The following is a 14,976-nucleotide window of genomic DNA, read 5'->3' as shown; positions in this document are numbered from 1 at the left end:
TATATTATATATATATATACACACACACACACACACACACACACACACACACACACACGCACACACACACACACACACACACACACACACTACAGAGTAAAAAGAAAAGTGCCCATTCACCCATTATCTGATCCATCCTCTGGTCCTGGCGGTGTACACCCTGACTGAACTACGCATATACGTATAGACAAACAACCATTTACTCTCACATTCACACTTAAGGACACTTTAGAGCAGGGATGTCCAAAGTGTGTCCTCAGAGGCCGCCGTCCTGCCTGTTTTGCAGCTCTCTCTCTGGAGCAACACAACTGATTCAAATAATTAGGGTCGTTCTCATGCTGCTTCAGAGCTGGCTGATGAGCCATCAACGGAATCAGGTGTGCTGTAGCCAGGAGAACTGGAAAACAGGCAGGACGGCGGCCCCTGAGGACAGACTTTGGACATCCCTGCTTTCAAGTAAACAACTAACCTATAGTGCATGTTTTTGGAATGTGTAGGGAAAACTCATGCAGGCACGGGGAGAATATACAAACTCCAAACAGGAAGGCCGGAGTTGGAATCTGACCTCTGCACATGCTTAATAGTTCCTCCTGTTGCTCCTGCTCTCCAACAAGCCTTTAAAAAGTCTACCACGCTTCACCCACACCCTTATAACAGCGCATTCTTATTTATAATTATCCTTGATATCGTCCTCTTCAAAGGTCAGTGCTAGTCTTGTGGTAAGACTAAAATAAGTGCCATTGCAATTGCGACAGCTCCTACTTTATAACGAAAAAGAAATCATGACGTGACGAGTGAAACAAATACAATCTTTACATTTATATCAGATATTGTGCATCCAGTAATTTGTCATGGGTTAGTGTTGCTATTTCAACTGAACATTTGCTTTGCAAAGTTAATCAGGGGATAATTCAATATGTCAGTTCCTGGACAGCAAAAGGAAAGACACTGTGGAGCTCTGTGAGCCAAAGTTTTTGTGTGAACTGGCCTTTTTGTGTGACATCGCAAACCATCTCGATGCACTAAACCTGCAGCTTGAGGAGAGGGAACGTATCATCACAGACACTTACGCTGCAGTGAGGGCCTTTAAAACTAAACTGTGCTTGTGGGAGAATAAGATGATCCAAGGGAACCTGGGCCATTTTCCCTGCTGCCAAACCATTTCAATGCACATCTCAACCACCGTGTTTCCACGTGCACAGTTTGCTGATAAACTCCACGCACTCTGTGCTGAGTTTGCCCGGCGATTTGCCGACTTTGATGTACAGAAATGTAGGTTTGAACTTCTGAGCAATCCGTTTGCAGTTGATGTGGAAAATGCACCAACCATCCTCCAAATGGAGCTGATTGAACTCCAGTGTAGTGAAACGCTGAAGTCAAAGTATGACGCTGTGGGTGCTGCACAGTTTACATATTTCATCCCTGACACAATGCCTCAGCTCCGCACCCAAGCTGTTCAGATGCTCTCCATGTTCGGCAGCACTTATCTATGTGAGCAACTATTCTCCTCGATGAAGATGATCAAAACAGCTCACAGGAGACGTCTGACTGATGAACACTTTTGCTCAATCCTAAGGATTTCCTCAGCTCAGAGCCTGACCCCAGACATCAATGAACTGGCATCCAAGAAGAGTTGCCAGGTATCTGGCTTGAGCACTTCAAAGTAGATCAGTGTGTTGCAAACTGAGTAATAATTCATGTTTTCCTTGAGCACTTCCTTGCTTCTTCTCCAAGGCATGGGCTTGAATGGTTGCACTTTCATTGAAAGATATTGTTAGTTAATTTATTTTTAGCCTGTGGAAAAAGGTTACTTTTGACATTTAAATCAGAAGGCTGCAAATAAATAAAAGGCATACAATTTTCATTTAAATTTTATTTAAGGAATAAATGCCATTGATGTGTTTTTTAATTTGAAATTCAATTTTGCACGTGTGCAATATTAAGCTATACATCGTAAAGTATTCAGCTTTGCTTGTTCCATATTCAGTGTTTAAGCAAAAGTTGTTTGTGTCCAAATGCACAGGTTCATTGTTATTTCTGAAGGAAATTTTTCAATAAATATCAATGTTGGCCCGCGAGTTTGTCCAAGTTTTAAGTTTTGGCCCACTATGTATTTGAGTTTGACACCGCTGGTATATATGTTTGAAGATAATGGCTGAAAGATATGTGCAAAGACGCAGAGCTATTTAGCGCTCAAATGTGGTGATATGCCAGTCTATTGTTTTTCACCATTTGAGTTTTCCTGATCTTGCACATTTCATTACAGCATGGCAAAGCTCCGTGAGGACTTGGTGGGATATATTCCAGCCACAGGAGGCTTTGGGCAGATATTTTTTGACAGACACCCTTCTGTGGGCTGTATCAAATTTTGAAAACTTTTTAAACTTTTACTTTCCATCCATCCATTTTCCACCGCTTATCCGGGGTCGGGTCACGGGGCCAGCAGCTTTAGGAGGGAAGCCCAGACTTCCCTCTCCCCAGCCACTTCTTCGAGCCTTTCCTGCCGTATCCCGAGGCGTTCCCATGCCACCTAGGTGACATAGTCTCTCTAGTGTGTCCTAGGTCGTCCTCAGGGTCTCCTGCCAGTGGGACATGCCCGGAACACCTCACCAGGCAGGCGTCCAGGAGGCATCCTAATCAGATGCCCAAGCCACCTCATCTGGCTCCTCTTGATGTGGAGGAGAAGCGGCTCTACTCTGAGCCCCTCCCGGATGACCGAGCTTCTCACCTTATCTCTAAGGGAGAGCCCGGACACCCTGCGGAGAAAACTCATTTCGGCCGCTTGTATCCGGGATCTCGTTCTTTCGGTCACGACCCATAGCTCATGACGATGATGAGGTTTGGGATGTAGATCGACCGGTAAATTGAGAGCTTCGCCCTTTCGCTCAGCTCCTTCTTTACCACAACAGACCGATACAACATCTGCATCACAACAGACACTGCACTGATCCGTCTGTCGATCTCTCGCTCCCTCCTGCCCCCACTCGTGAACAAGACCCCAAGATACTTAAATTCCTCCACTTGGGGCAAGATCTTCTCCCCGACCCGCAGTGGGCACTCCACCCTTTTCCGACTGATGACCATGGTTTCAGATTTCGAGGTCCTGATCTTCATCCCAACCGCTTCACACTCGGCTGTGAAACGCTCCAGTGAGAGTTGGAGAGCCCTGCTTGAAGGAGCCAACAGCACCACATCATCTGCAAAAAGCAGGTATGCAATACTGAGGCCCCCAAAATGGACCCCCTCAACGCTTCGGCTGCGCCTAGAAATTCTGTCCATAAAGGTGATGAACAAATCGGCGACAAAGGGCAGCCTTAGCGGAGTCCAACCCTCACTGGAAACGATTCCGACTTGTTGCCGGCAATGCGAACCAAACTCTGACATCGGCAGTACAGGGACTGAACAGTCCATACCAGGGGGCTCGGTACCCCATACTCGTGAAGCATGCCCCACAGCATGCCCCACATTTTGTTGTTTACGATGATACTAGTGCAGCGTGTTATACCGGAGACAAATTCCTTGTGTGTTCTACATACTTGGCCAATAAAGATGATTCTGATTCTGATTCTGATTCTGAGAACTCCCAGAGGGACACGGTCAAACGCCTTCTCCAAGTCCACAAAACACATGTAGACTGGTTGGGCAAGTTCCCATGAACCCTCGAGGACCCTGCTAAGGGTGTAGAGCTGGTCCACAGTTCCATGGCCAGGACGAAAACCACACCGCTCCTCCTCAATCTGAGGCTCAACTTCCTGATGGACCGTCCTCTCCAGCACCCTTGAATAGACCTTACCAGGGAGGCTGAGGAGTGTGATCCCTCTGTAGGTGGAACACACCCTCCGGTCACCGTTTTTAAAAAGAGGGACTACCACCATGTCTGCTAATCCAGAGACACTGTCCCCGTTGACCACGAGGTGTTGCAGAGGTGTGTCAACCAGGACAGCCCCACAGCATCCAGAGCCTTAAGGAACTCCGGGCGGATCTCATCCACCCCTGGGGCCTTACCACGAGGAGCTTTTTAACCACATCCGTGACTTCAACCACAGAGATAGGAGAGCCCACCTAAGGGTCCCCAGACTCTGCGTCCCCCAAGGAAGGTGTGTTGGTGAAGTTGAGGAGGTCTTCGAAGTACTCTGCCCACCGGTTCACAACGTCCCGAGTCGAAGTCAGCAGCGCTCCATCCCCACCGTACACAGTGTTAGTGGTCCACTGCTTCCCCCTCCTGAGATGTCAAATGGTGGACCAGAATTTCTTCGAAGCTGTCCGGAAGTACATACTTTCCAAGGACTTTAAAACAGTGCCCGCTTCAACGACGTTTGCGATATCCAGATTCACAAATGCAATTAAAATTGCAGTCATTTGACTTCACTAGTCTTGACCATCTTGTGCTGCATATCAAATTCAATACATTTCTAGACCTCTTAGATGACAATCTAGACCGACAACAAAAAATAAATAAATACAAATCTAAACCAATACACTAAAATTAAAGGTCATGCAAATCCAATTCCCCCCAACATCTGATTTTCTTACCCAGTGGGTCAGCCTTGCCATCCTTGTCGGGTATGGTGAATATTCCAACAATGGTATGGCCCTCACTTCTCAGCTCCTTATAAACCTCTTCACCAAACTGACTCTGACCAATCACGGCAATCTTCATCCTCAGGCTCGGAGTGGTCTAGAAGGTTGAGGTATAAAGGGGTTCAATATCAGACAAATAAATGCATTGTTTTGTTTGGGGGGGGGTTCAAATTCTCAACCAGGTGATGTAAAAAATGGAGACAAAGGTGAATTATTTCGTAATGTTTTCTTTCATTAATATCACCTATACTGTCTACAACTCGTTTGAAAATAAAAATGCAACCTTTTAGAGAGGGGAGAAACTGAATCAAACTGAAATAAAGCATTTGCATGAATATGCACGCACTCTTAAAGCTGGAGATGTGGCTGTGTTCAGCATTAATCACATTCAAACTCATGTCAAATTAGACCTGCCACCATTTAAAATACCTCCGTTTCATCCCAAATAAAAGTTCAGTTGCTTTCCTCGGCTTTTCCTGACATACTTTTGCTTTCGAGCAGAAACCTAAAGGTTTCGTTCAAAGACCCGGACCAATATTTGGATGTGTTCAGAATCCCCACTGGGGGCAGTATCCTTGAACATGAGCAGTGTTGACATTCTTTAACATATATTTTGGAATTACGATCAAAATGTTCAACTTTGGTTTCATCGGATCATAACTCACATTGGCACATGCATATTCTAAACAGCCTGCAGCTCCTTTAATGTTTGCTTGCCTCTTGAAAGCCTCCCTGACCTGTTTTCTTCTTGTCTTTTCAGCAGGTCTGTATTGGCGACCAGTCCTTGAAAATGTTATGTTCCATGGTCTTTATGATGTCATTGAAAGTCTTTTGTACCCGTTTCCTGATTGATACCGTTTGAGCAATGGGATCCCTTTTGATGCTGCGGAAGCTTTTTGGGTAGGGTGACTCATGCTGGAAGATAGGATGACAAAAATGTGAAGCAAAACCTACTCGAAAAGCTGAACTTAGTTTAGGGATAATCAGAGTCACTTAAAATTATAGTGTGTGTGTGTGTGTGTGTGTGTGTGTGTGTGTGTGTGTGTGTGTGTGTGTGTGTGTGCACGTTCAAGTTTGATTGTGATAGTTTAATTCTGAAAACAGCCACATCTCACATTTATTTTGTTCTCATTTTGTGATATCACCAAAAAAAAGGCTTTTCATCCAAGGTTTGTCGACTTTCTCTATCCTCTGTAAGGTTATTATAACAATGAAGCGAGGAGCACAAGCAGCATGTGGGTGGTTTATGATAACGCTCATGCCAACATGCACTGACATGCTTGCAAACGATATAAACGAGAGATATACCGTACGGTCATCGCTTTCTTCATGCAAACATGCAAGTCATTGTTGTCTAACTGGGTCCAAAGAACGAAAGGGACTAACAGTGATGCTTTCAACATAACGTGAGTGGTCTGAAGTATGTGTACACAATACAGTGTGTGTGTTACAAGAAGAGTGCAAGCACAGATATTTTCAGAAATGTGATAAACAACAATATGACAATATTGTGAGAGATATTTGAGGCTAGGGCAATCCACTACCTTTAGTTTACATGTATTCATAAAAATGTTGAAAATAATTTCCCCTGGAGCAAAGTTATCCATTAGAAAACGGGTGCCGTTGAAGTTACTGTCTGGTTAGACAGTCAATCAGTCCAATCTCTAGCCGATTACATCACCAATCTTGGCTCAATCTTTAATGGCCCGGCTCTCTGCAGGGAGCAAGGTCCATCTTGAAGCACATTTGAGTTTGTATTGCAATCTTGACTCACAGTTAACTCTAGGTAGTGGATGTGTCACTCTGTGTAGTCAGGAAGGATATATTCTGTACATATATCTATATATATATATATATATAGATATACTGTATATACATAGAACATTTACAGTAAATGCATACATTTATGTGTGTGCGTGATTTTTTTTCTTACCTCTGCTTGCACACCCAGCACTTCTCTGGTTGACACAGGAGTTTTTATTCTCAGCCCCACGTTCGGGCAATACATTACGTAACACATTAGTAAGCAGTCATTGGACAGGTCCAAGCATGAGACTGCAATAGGTAACCTATCAGCTGTCAGTGTCTTTGAATGAACATAATCACACTAAACTGGTGGCAAGAATGAGAAATCACTCATACATTCCTCAACAGCGGATTGTTTTTAACACAGGCCGAGTTATTTCTAAGTACCCCTCTGAGACAGCATTACAATGTATGATTGTAATTCTGAATGCCGAATTCAGTACACCAACTATGGATTATGTTGCTGAAGCATAGTTTCTCCTGCTAGTGCTTGGGATTCATGGTGGGCATTTGTAGAACTTGTCCTCTCCATTTTTAGAACTGCTATTCAGGATTTATTTTAATACTTGCCAATAAAATACATAGAATATATTTGTTACAGCTGCCGCTGTTGTGAAAGCGCTATATAAGTCAGCATGTATTGTATTGTATATGATAAGAGACTTTGGAGTGTGTGTGTATACACATGCGGTGACCGAATACAGTGTGGCTCAAACATAAAATTTTGTTTTATTCAAATCAGGATGACCCCAGGCCCAAGTGAGTGCTTTATGACAAAGTTCGTAGCAATGAGGATATAAAACCAAATACTTGGGACAAATCAGTGGATTACTACTTTTTTTTTTTTTTTTAAACAAGAATTAACATTTCCACCATTCCTGTAGTACACCCATGGCCAAACCACGTGAAGCTTTAAAATATTAACATGTTAATTTTTCTACTGACCTACATTTAACAGCAGTGTTATTGTTGAAACAGTACAAAATGTTACATTGGTTTAAATTTTTTTTAATCCAGTACAGAATGTTTTACTTACATCTATGAGACATTTTTCCCTTTGCCAAGTCGAGTACAGTTTAATTTAACTTAAATTCATTTTCTTGCCATTCAAATTCAGTATCTTAAATATACTGTTCAGGAATAAAACATCTGCTCTGTTTTTGAGGTTGTAATGGTGTAAAAAGTTTGAGAAACCATTGCCCAAAGTCAACGGGCAGAAACAATGATTCATTTAGATTCAATAATTTCTATACAAAAACGGGAAGAAAGTGAGGAGCTATCATGTTCAAATTAATTATTTTATTCAATAAGGACTCGAAGGAGAATTGTTTCTTTTCAGATTTATTTGTGAATGCATCTTGGATAGAAGGAAAAAAATATATAGTAGTACATCTTTACTGAAATATTAAATTGCAGTTGGTACACATTCAGGGTTCCCAGGACGAATTTCCATGAAGACTTGAGTTAAAAGATATGGTATCAGAAGAGTCTCTGTGTAACTCCAGAATACAGCCATGTAACAGTTGCATGTGGACATACATTCATGGGTTGCGATAAAATATTTGTGTATACACACACACACACACAATATCATAATGTCAACTCCAGTTTGTGGTTGCTCTATATTCACCGTTTGATGAATACTGTACATAGCACCATGAGTGAGGAATAATGGCGCTAAATGACAACACCAGTACTCAAGAGGGATGTTATAAGTACATTTCAGCAGTTTTTTGTCCTGGAAGCTTAGCACCATGCTGTGCAGCATGTCCACTTTTGTCACCTGGTCGTCGAGGCTAATACTCCTCAGGGTGTTTCCAGTAGCAGAGTGGAGGCAGTTTCGTATGGCAAGCCATTTGGAATAAATGATCAAATGGCTTGCCATAGTATGGTAACAGTGTGTTAGGTTCATTTTCCCACAACATAAAAGCTTGAATAATAATACCTGACCTGAGCCACATCAATTATGGATTATTAAAAAACATTGTTGATGGGTCCAGCGACACCGATGCGTTGATGCATGCGCCGGGCTCACAGAGCAAACCACGTGTCGGTGCATGTGCCGCTTCATTACGTCACGTGATTGACACATGAACTGCACCGGCGCAGTTTAGACTGCATCGGCTGCGTTGACACAGTCCAGGCTGCTAATTGAGACATCGGCTGCGTTGACACAGTCCAGGGTGCTAATTGACACGTGAACTGCACCGCTGCAGTTTAGACTGCATCTGCTGCTTGGCACAGTCCAAGCTGCGGCACTTAGTCCAGGGGGCGTCAACTCAGTGCAGGGGGCGTTGACGCAGCAAAAGCCCGCACAGTGTATCCTTAGGAAGTGCGTCTGGCGACACGATGCCGATTGCCGAAACAAGCTAGACCCCACCCTCGCTCGAATAAAAATATATGTTTGGGCAATACGGAAAACACACTGATTATCAGAAAAAAAATGTGTCCGTCTGACTTCTAGCGTCATGCCGGCGGTCATATAATAGGCCATTATTATATGAGAAGTGTTTTATGAACGTTTGTACTGTACGTCATACTCCAGTTGATTGAGAGGTGCCGCCTCTAAGGGGGAGTTTCAGAAGGCCCACATTTGAAAGTAAAGAACAGAGCGAAACACGGTGGCAGCGCGTGTGTAGAAATTGGCGACGTGAAGATGGGGCTGGACGAAACGCTAGCTCGTTAGCACGGAAGCTAACCGCAGACGTTAGCACGGAAGCTAACCGCGGACGTTAGCACGGAAGCTAACTGCGAAAAGTCGCTACGCAGCTGGAACCCACGACCAGAGACCAACCAAACGCCAGCGAGCGTGAGGGAACCGGTAAACCCACTTGCCACGTTAGAAACACCCAGCAGCAAGCCTACTGGACACGTCACAAACTAGCATACAACCGGCTAGCAACGAGACCCGACAAAATGCCACCCAAACAGAAGCAAGACACAAAGCAGGAAGAGGATTCCCTGACCCTCACTCAAGTAAATGAATTACTCCACCAACAAAAAGAACTTTTTACGGCGCTCTTGCAACAACAACAGGAAAATTTCAAAGGATTTGTCAAGATGATAATAGACTCAACAAACTCACGACTTGACACTTTTACCAGGGAAGTCCAAGAAATAAAAACCAGCATCAACTTTACCCAAAAAGAGGTAGACGACATTAAAAAAAATCTAATCAGTCAAACTGGCCATTCCAAAGACATGCAAACGGAATTCTACAAAGTATGTGACGGCATGCTTGTATTAACGGACAAGGTGGACTACTTGGAAGGACAGTCAAGAAGAAACAACTTAGTAATTGATGGAATTGAGGAAAAACCGGGAGAAACGTGGACTGAAACAGAGGAAAAAGTTCAAAAAATCCTTAAGGAGAAACTGCTGATACAGGGGCAAATTGAGATGGTGAGAGCTCACCGCACAGGAAGACAAGACCCTGGAAGACCTCGACCAAGGCCAGTTATGGTGAAATTTCTAAGATACAAGGACAGATCAAGGATCCTACAAAAAGCAAAATACTTAAAAGGCTCCAACATCTACATTAACGAAGACTTTACAGATGCCGTACGACAAAAAAGAAAAGAGCTCCAAAATTAAAAGCTGCACGTGACAGAGGGGAAACTGCCTACTTAAGACATAACAAACTTATTGTCCACCTCCGCATCAGTACTCCAACACAAATGGCTCGAGTTCAACACCGTCAAGCATCACACTGAGACTTTTTTACCACCCGACAATAAAAACTCTGACCCTACTGAAGCAGGAAATTCACATACCAAAAAACATGGACTTCGAATCCTTTGATGACCCTTCCAACCCTTTGATGACTTCCAACCCTACTGACCACAACACGTTTGACCCTGAGAACAACTTGGACCTGGACAATAACTTTTTCAAGACCGACCGACCACGAGGCAGCCAGCGACGACCGACCGTGAGGGAGCCAGTGATGACCGCGACGACTGCAGGGAAGCCAGCGACCGTGAGGAAGCCTGGAGACAACCAGCCTGCGACCACCGTGAGGGAGCCAATGACGACCGCAAGGGAGCCAGAGACGACCGAGAGGAAACCAGCGACGACTGCAGGGGAGCCAGTGACCGCGAGGGAGCCGGGAGACGGCGAGCCTGAGGCAACCGGGAGACAACCAGCCAGCGCGCGTGAGAGAGCCGGGAGGCAGCCAGCCGGCGAGCGTGAGGGAGTCGGCGATGACCGCAAGGGAGCCAGTGACCACGAGGGACCCAGTGATGACAGCGAGAGAGCGAGCGACGACAGCGAGGGAACCTACGACGGCCGTGAGGGAGCCATCGACGACCGTGTGGGAGCGGGAAATTCACATCCCAAAAACATGAACTTCCAACCCTTTGAAGATATTGAATATAAGCCATTCGATCCCGAGAACAATTTGGACCCAGACAATAACTTCTTCAACAACAAACAAAGGGTAACAAACTCTGACTATTACCTGGATGAACAATTCAACACTAATATAAAATTGGAAAATGCACTTTCGGTAATACACTTAAACAGTAGAAGTCTATAAAAACTTCACAAAAATTAAAGAATACCTGACTAAATTCAATAAATTTAAAATAATTGCTATATCAGAAACTTGGCTTGATGAAGATAAAACAACTGAAATGGAAATGGAAGGTTATGAAATGTTTGCAACTAATAGAGAAAACAAAAAAGGAGGGGGGGTTGCAATATATGTAGACAAAGCACTTAAATGCAGTAAAATCGAGAGATTGACAAACAATAGAAAACCTAATGGAATGTCTAACCATTGAAATACACAATAAAAAGGCATCAAATATCATCATAAGTTGCATCTATAGGACACCAGGAACATGTATTGACACATTCAATAAAAAACTAACAGATATGCTCAGTTACTACAACGATAAGAAAACACGAATAATATGTGGTGACTTTAACATTGACTTATTAAACCCAAATAGACACAAAAAAACAACTGACTTCATAAATCCTATGTACAGCAACAGCTTTTTCCCAGTAATCCTGAAACCTAGCAGAATAACAGTTTACACGGCCACATTAATAGATAACATATTTATAAATAAGATTGATCATAAAATGGAAAGTGGACTTCTCATTAATGACATAAGTGACCACCTGCCTGTTTTTGCAGTTTTTCATAATTATTTCGATAGAAAAGCTAAATCAACAACTCGCATAACAGAAATAAGACTAAGAACCCAACGTTCCATCGATGCCTTTAAGCAAGATCTAGAAAAACAAAACTGGACTGAGGTCTACTCAAACGAAGACCCAAATACAGTGTTTGAAGTATTTCAGTCTACCATAATCTCCTTATATGATAAACATTTTCCATTAACTAAAGTCTCCAAAAAGTATAAAGACCCAAGTAAGCCATGGATAACGAAAGGCATAGAAAACGCATGTAAAAAGAAAAACAATTTATATAAATTGTTTTTAAAATTCAGAACTGAAGAAGCAGAAAAAAATATAAGACGTACAAAAATAAACTAGTAAATATTATAAGAACCAGTAAAAGAGATCATTATCATGCACTATTAGAGCAGAATAAAGGTAACACACAAGAAATATGGAAAATACTTAACCAAGTAATCAGAAATAGTCCTACAAAAATGGATTATCCAGAGTATTTTATCAAAGGCAAAAATACTATTTTGGAAAAAACTGCAGAAATAGCAACTGAATTTAATGAGTATTTTGTCAACATCAGCAGTAACCTAGCAAAACAAATTCCTGATCCAACAAACCTGTTTGAAATAGATAGATACGTAGAAAAAAACTCCTCCACGATGTTCCTTACTGCAGTAAAACAAGAAGAAGTATCAAATATTATAAAAACTTTTAAAAATAAAAAGTCAACTGATTGCTTTAATCTTGATATGACAATAATCAAGCAGATTATAGAATATGTAGTGCGACCTTTCACGCACATATGCAACCTGTCATTCAAAGCTGGTATCTTTCCATCAAAAATGAAAATTGCTAAAGTTATTCCAATCTATAAAAGTGGAGAAAAACATCTGTATACAAATTATAGACCAATATCACTACTACCACAATTTTCAAAAATATTAGAAAAACTATTTTCTCGCAGACTTGATAGTTTTATACAAAAGCATGCGCTGTTAAGTGAGAATCAATATGGCTTCAGGGAAAAACGGACCACCTCAATGGCAGTTATGGAGTTTGTGGAAGCAATAGCCACTAATATAGACAACAAAGAATTTACTGTTGGGGTTTTCCTAGATCTAAAAAAAGCTTTTGACACAATAGATCACAGTATATTATTGAAAAAACTAGAAAGATATGGCATTAGAGGTGTAGCTTATAAATGGATAAAAAGTTATTTAGAAAACAGATATCAGTACGTGCAACTCAACAATAAAAAAACGAATCAACTGAAAATCCCTCACGGAGTTCCTCAGGGGTCAGTGCTTGGTCCAAAACTATTCATCTTATATATAAATGATATCTGCAAGGTCTCAAAACTATTTAAATGTGTCCTATTTGCTGATGATACAACTTTCTACTGTTCTGGAATAAATCTGAAACAGCTCCTGACAACCCCCCCCCCCCCCACGATTATTGCCACAGTGTACCGCTCCCCCAAACCCCACCGCGACTTTTTAAATGAAGTGTCTACTGTCCTCACCCATCTCTCCTCTCTGTCACCAAATGTAATAATCCTGGGAGATTTTAATATACATATGGACAACACTGCTCTTCCTCTCACCATTGACTTCACTTCTTCAATTAACAGTCTTGGTTTTGATCAATTTGTAGATTTTCCCACACACATCAAAGGTCACACCCTGGATCTGATCTGCTGCTCTGGTATTTCCCCCTCCAACTGTACTGCTGACGAACTTCCAATAACGGACCACTTCCTTATCTCATTCAACATTACACTCCAGCTCTCAACTGCCAAATCACCCCGGACCATTGTTTACCGTAATATTAAAGACATTAACATTGACTCTCTCACTGCATGGCTGACCACCCTGACTCCGGACATTGACTCCACTCCTGATGATTTGGTTTTCCAATACAACTCTGGTCTCACCAGCATCCTCAACACGCTCGCCCCTGTCAAGTCCCGCTCTGTCCTTTTTACTCGGTCTGCCCCTTGGTTCACCCCTCATCTACGTTCCTTGAAATCCCAAACCCGGCAGCTTGAGAGACTTTATAGGAAAACCGGCCTCACTGCTCACAAGGACATCTATGCAGCTCAGCTATCCCTCTACAAGGATTCCATCTCTCAAGCAAAATCACATTACTACGCCGGACTCATCTGCTCCAATGCTGGAAATACTAAGACTCTCTTTTCCCTTTGGAACAGAATCACTCAACCTCCTGACTCCCTACCACCTCACTTTTACTCTCGTGACACCTGCAATGCACTTCTCCTCTTTTTCAATGAAAAAATCAACAGAATCCACCAGCATCTGGGCTCCTCTGTACCTTTCCCCTCATCTGAACCTCTCACCCCTTGCAAACTGTTCTCTTCTTTTGAACTCCCCCATCTCTCATTAATTTCAGACCTCATCATTAAATCCAAGACTTCCTCCTGTCAGCTTGATCCCCTCCCCACAGTTCTGGTCAAATCCTGCCTACCCTCTCTGCTTCCCTTCATCTCAGCCATTATCCATTCCTCTCTGTCGACTGGAATTGTTCCTGTGCTCTTCAAAACTGCAGCTGTCACACCAATCCTGAAAAAAACTGGTTCAGATCCCAATGACTTCAATAACCTACGCCCCATTTCCCATCTTCCCTTCATCTCGAAAATTCTGGAGAAAACTGTCGCCTCTCAGATCCACTCCCACCTCACCGACAATAGTCTTTATGAACAATTCCAGTCCGGCTTCCGTCCCCGTCACAGTACTGAAACAGCCCTAATAAAAATCACAAACGATCTTCTCATGGCAGCAGACTCTGGCCTTATCTCCATCCTCATCCTCCTTGACCTGAGTGCAGCCTTCGACACAATCTCTCACCCCATCCTCCTCAATCGACTCTCTACCATAGGCATCACCAACACCCCTCTACATTGGTTCCACTCATATCTCACTGGCCGCTCTCAGTTCATTCAAGTTGATTCTTTTACTTCACAATCCCTCCCCGTTTCTTCTGGTGTTCCCCAGGGTTCTGTCCTCGGTCCGCTCCTCTTCATTGTCTACCTCCTTCCACTCGGAAACATTTTCCGCAAATTTGGCTTACACTTTCACTGCTTTGCGGATGACACCCAGCTCTATCTCTCCAGCAAACCCGACGCTTCTCTCCCACCCTCGTCCCTCTCTCACTGTCTCTCAGAAATCAAATCTTGGTTCACCCACAATTTCCTCAAGCTAAACAGCAATAAAACTGAACTCCTACTCATCGGTACCAAATCCACTCTAAACAAAGCCGACAGTTTCTCCCTCACAATTGATAATGCCACTATATCTCCTTCCCCCCAGGTGAAGAGTCTGGGTGTCATCCTTGACAGTTCACTATCCTTTCACTCCCACATCAATAACATTACCCGGTCCGCTCATTTCCACCTTCGCAATATAAACCGCCTCCGTCCCTCACTCA

At 43.0% G+C, this 14,976-nt stretch overlaps 1 protein-coding gene across 2 annotated transcripts in view; it reads right to left on the bottom strand.

The window, feature by feature from the left end:
- aldh1l1 (aldehyde dehydrogenase 1 family, member L1) overlaps window positions 1–6,540 on the bottom strand; it is a 35,750-nt gene extending 29,210 nt beyond the window's left edge. The window contains exons 1-2 of one of the 2 annotated variants that reach the window (XM_052075091.1): window positions 6,515–6,540; window positions 4,534–4,678 (exon numbers count right to left, since the gene is read on the bottom strand). In XM_052075091.1, coding sequence (XP_051931051.1) covers window positions 4,534–4,660 — 127 coding nt within the window. In that variant the 5' untranslated portion in view covers window positions 4,661–4,678; window positions 6,515–6,540. Of the gene's footprint in view, window positions 1–4,533; window positions 4,679–5,246; window positions 5,324–6,514 lie in introns of those variants that run through there. The other variant, XM_052075090.1, reaches the window with a different exon arrangement.
- Between the last annotated feature and the right edge of the window lie 8,436 nt (window positions 6,541–14,976).

Source organism: Hippocampus zosterae, chromosome 9, assembly GCF_025434085.1.
Source record: "Hippocampus zosterae strain Florida chromosome 9, ASM2543408v3, whole genome shotgun sequence".
Taxonomy (NCBI): Eukaryota; Metazoa; Chordata; class Actinopteri; order Syngnathiformes; family Syngnathidae; genus Hippocampus; species Hippocampus zosterae.
This window is presented reverse-complemented; position numbering and strand designations above follow the sequence as displayed.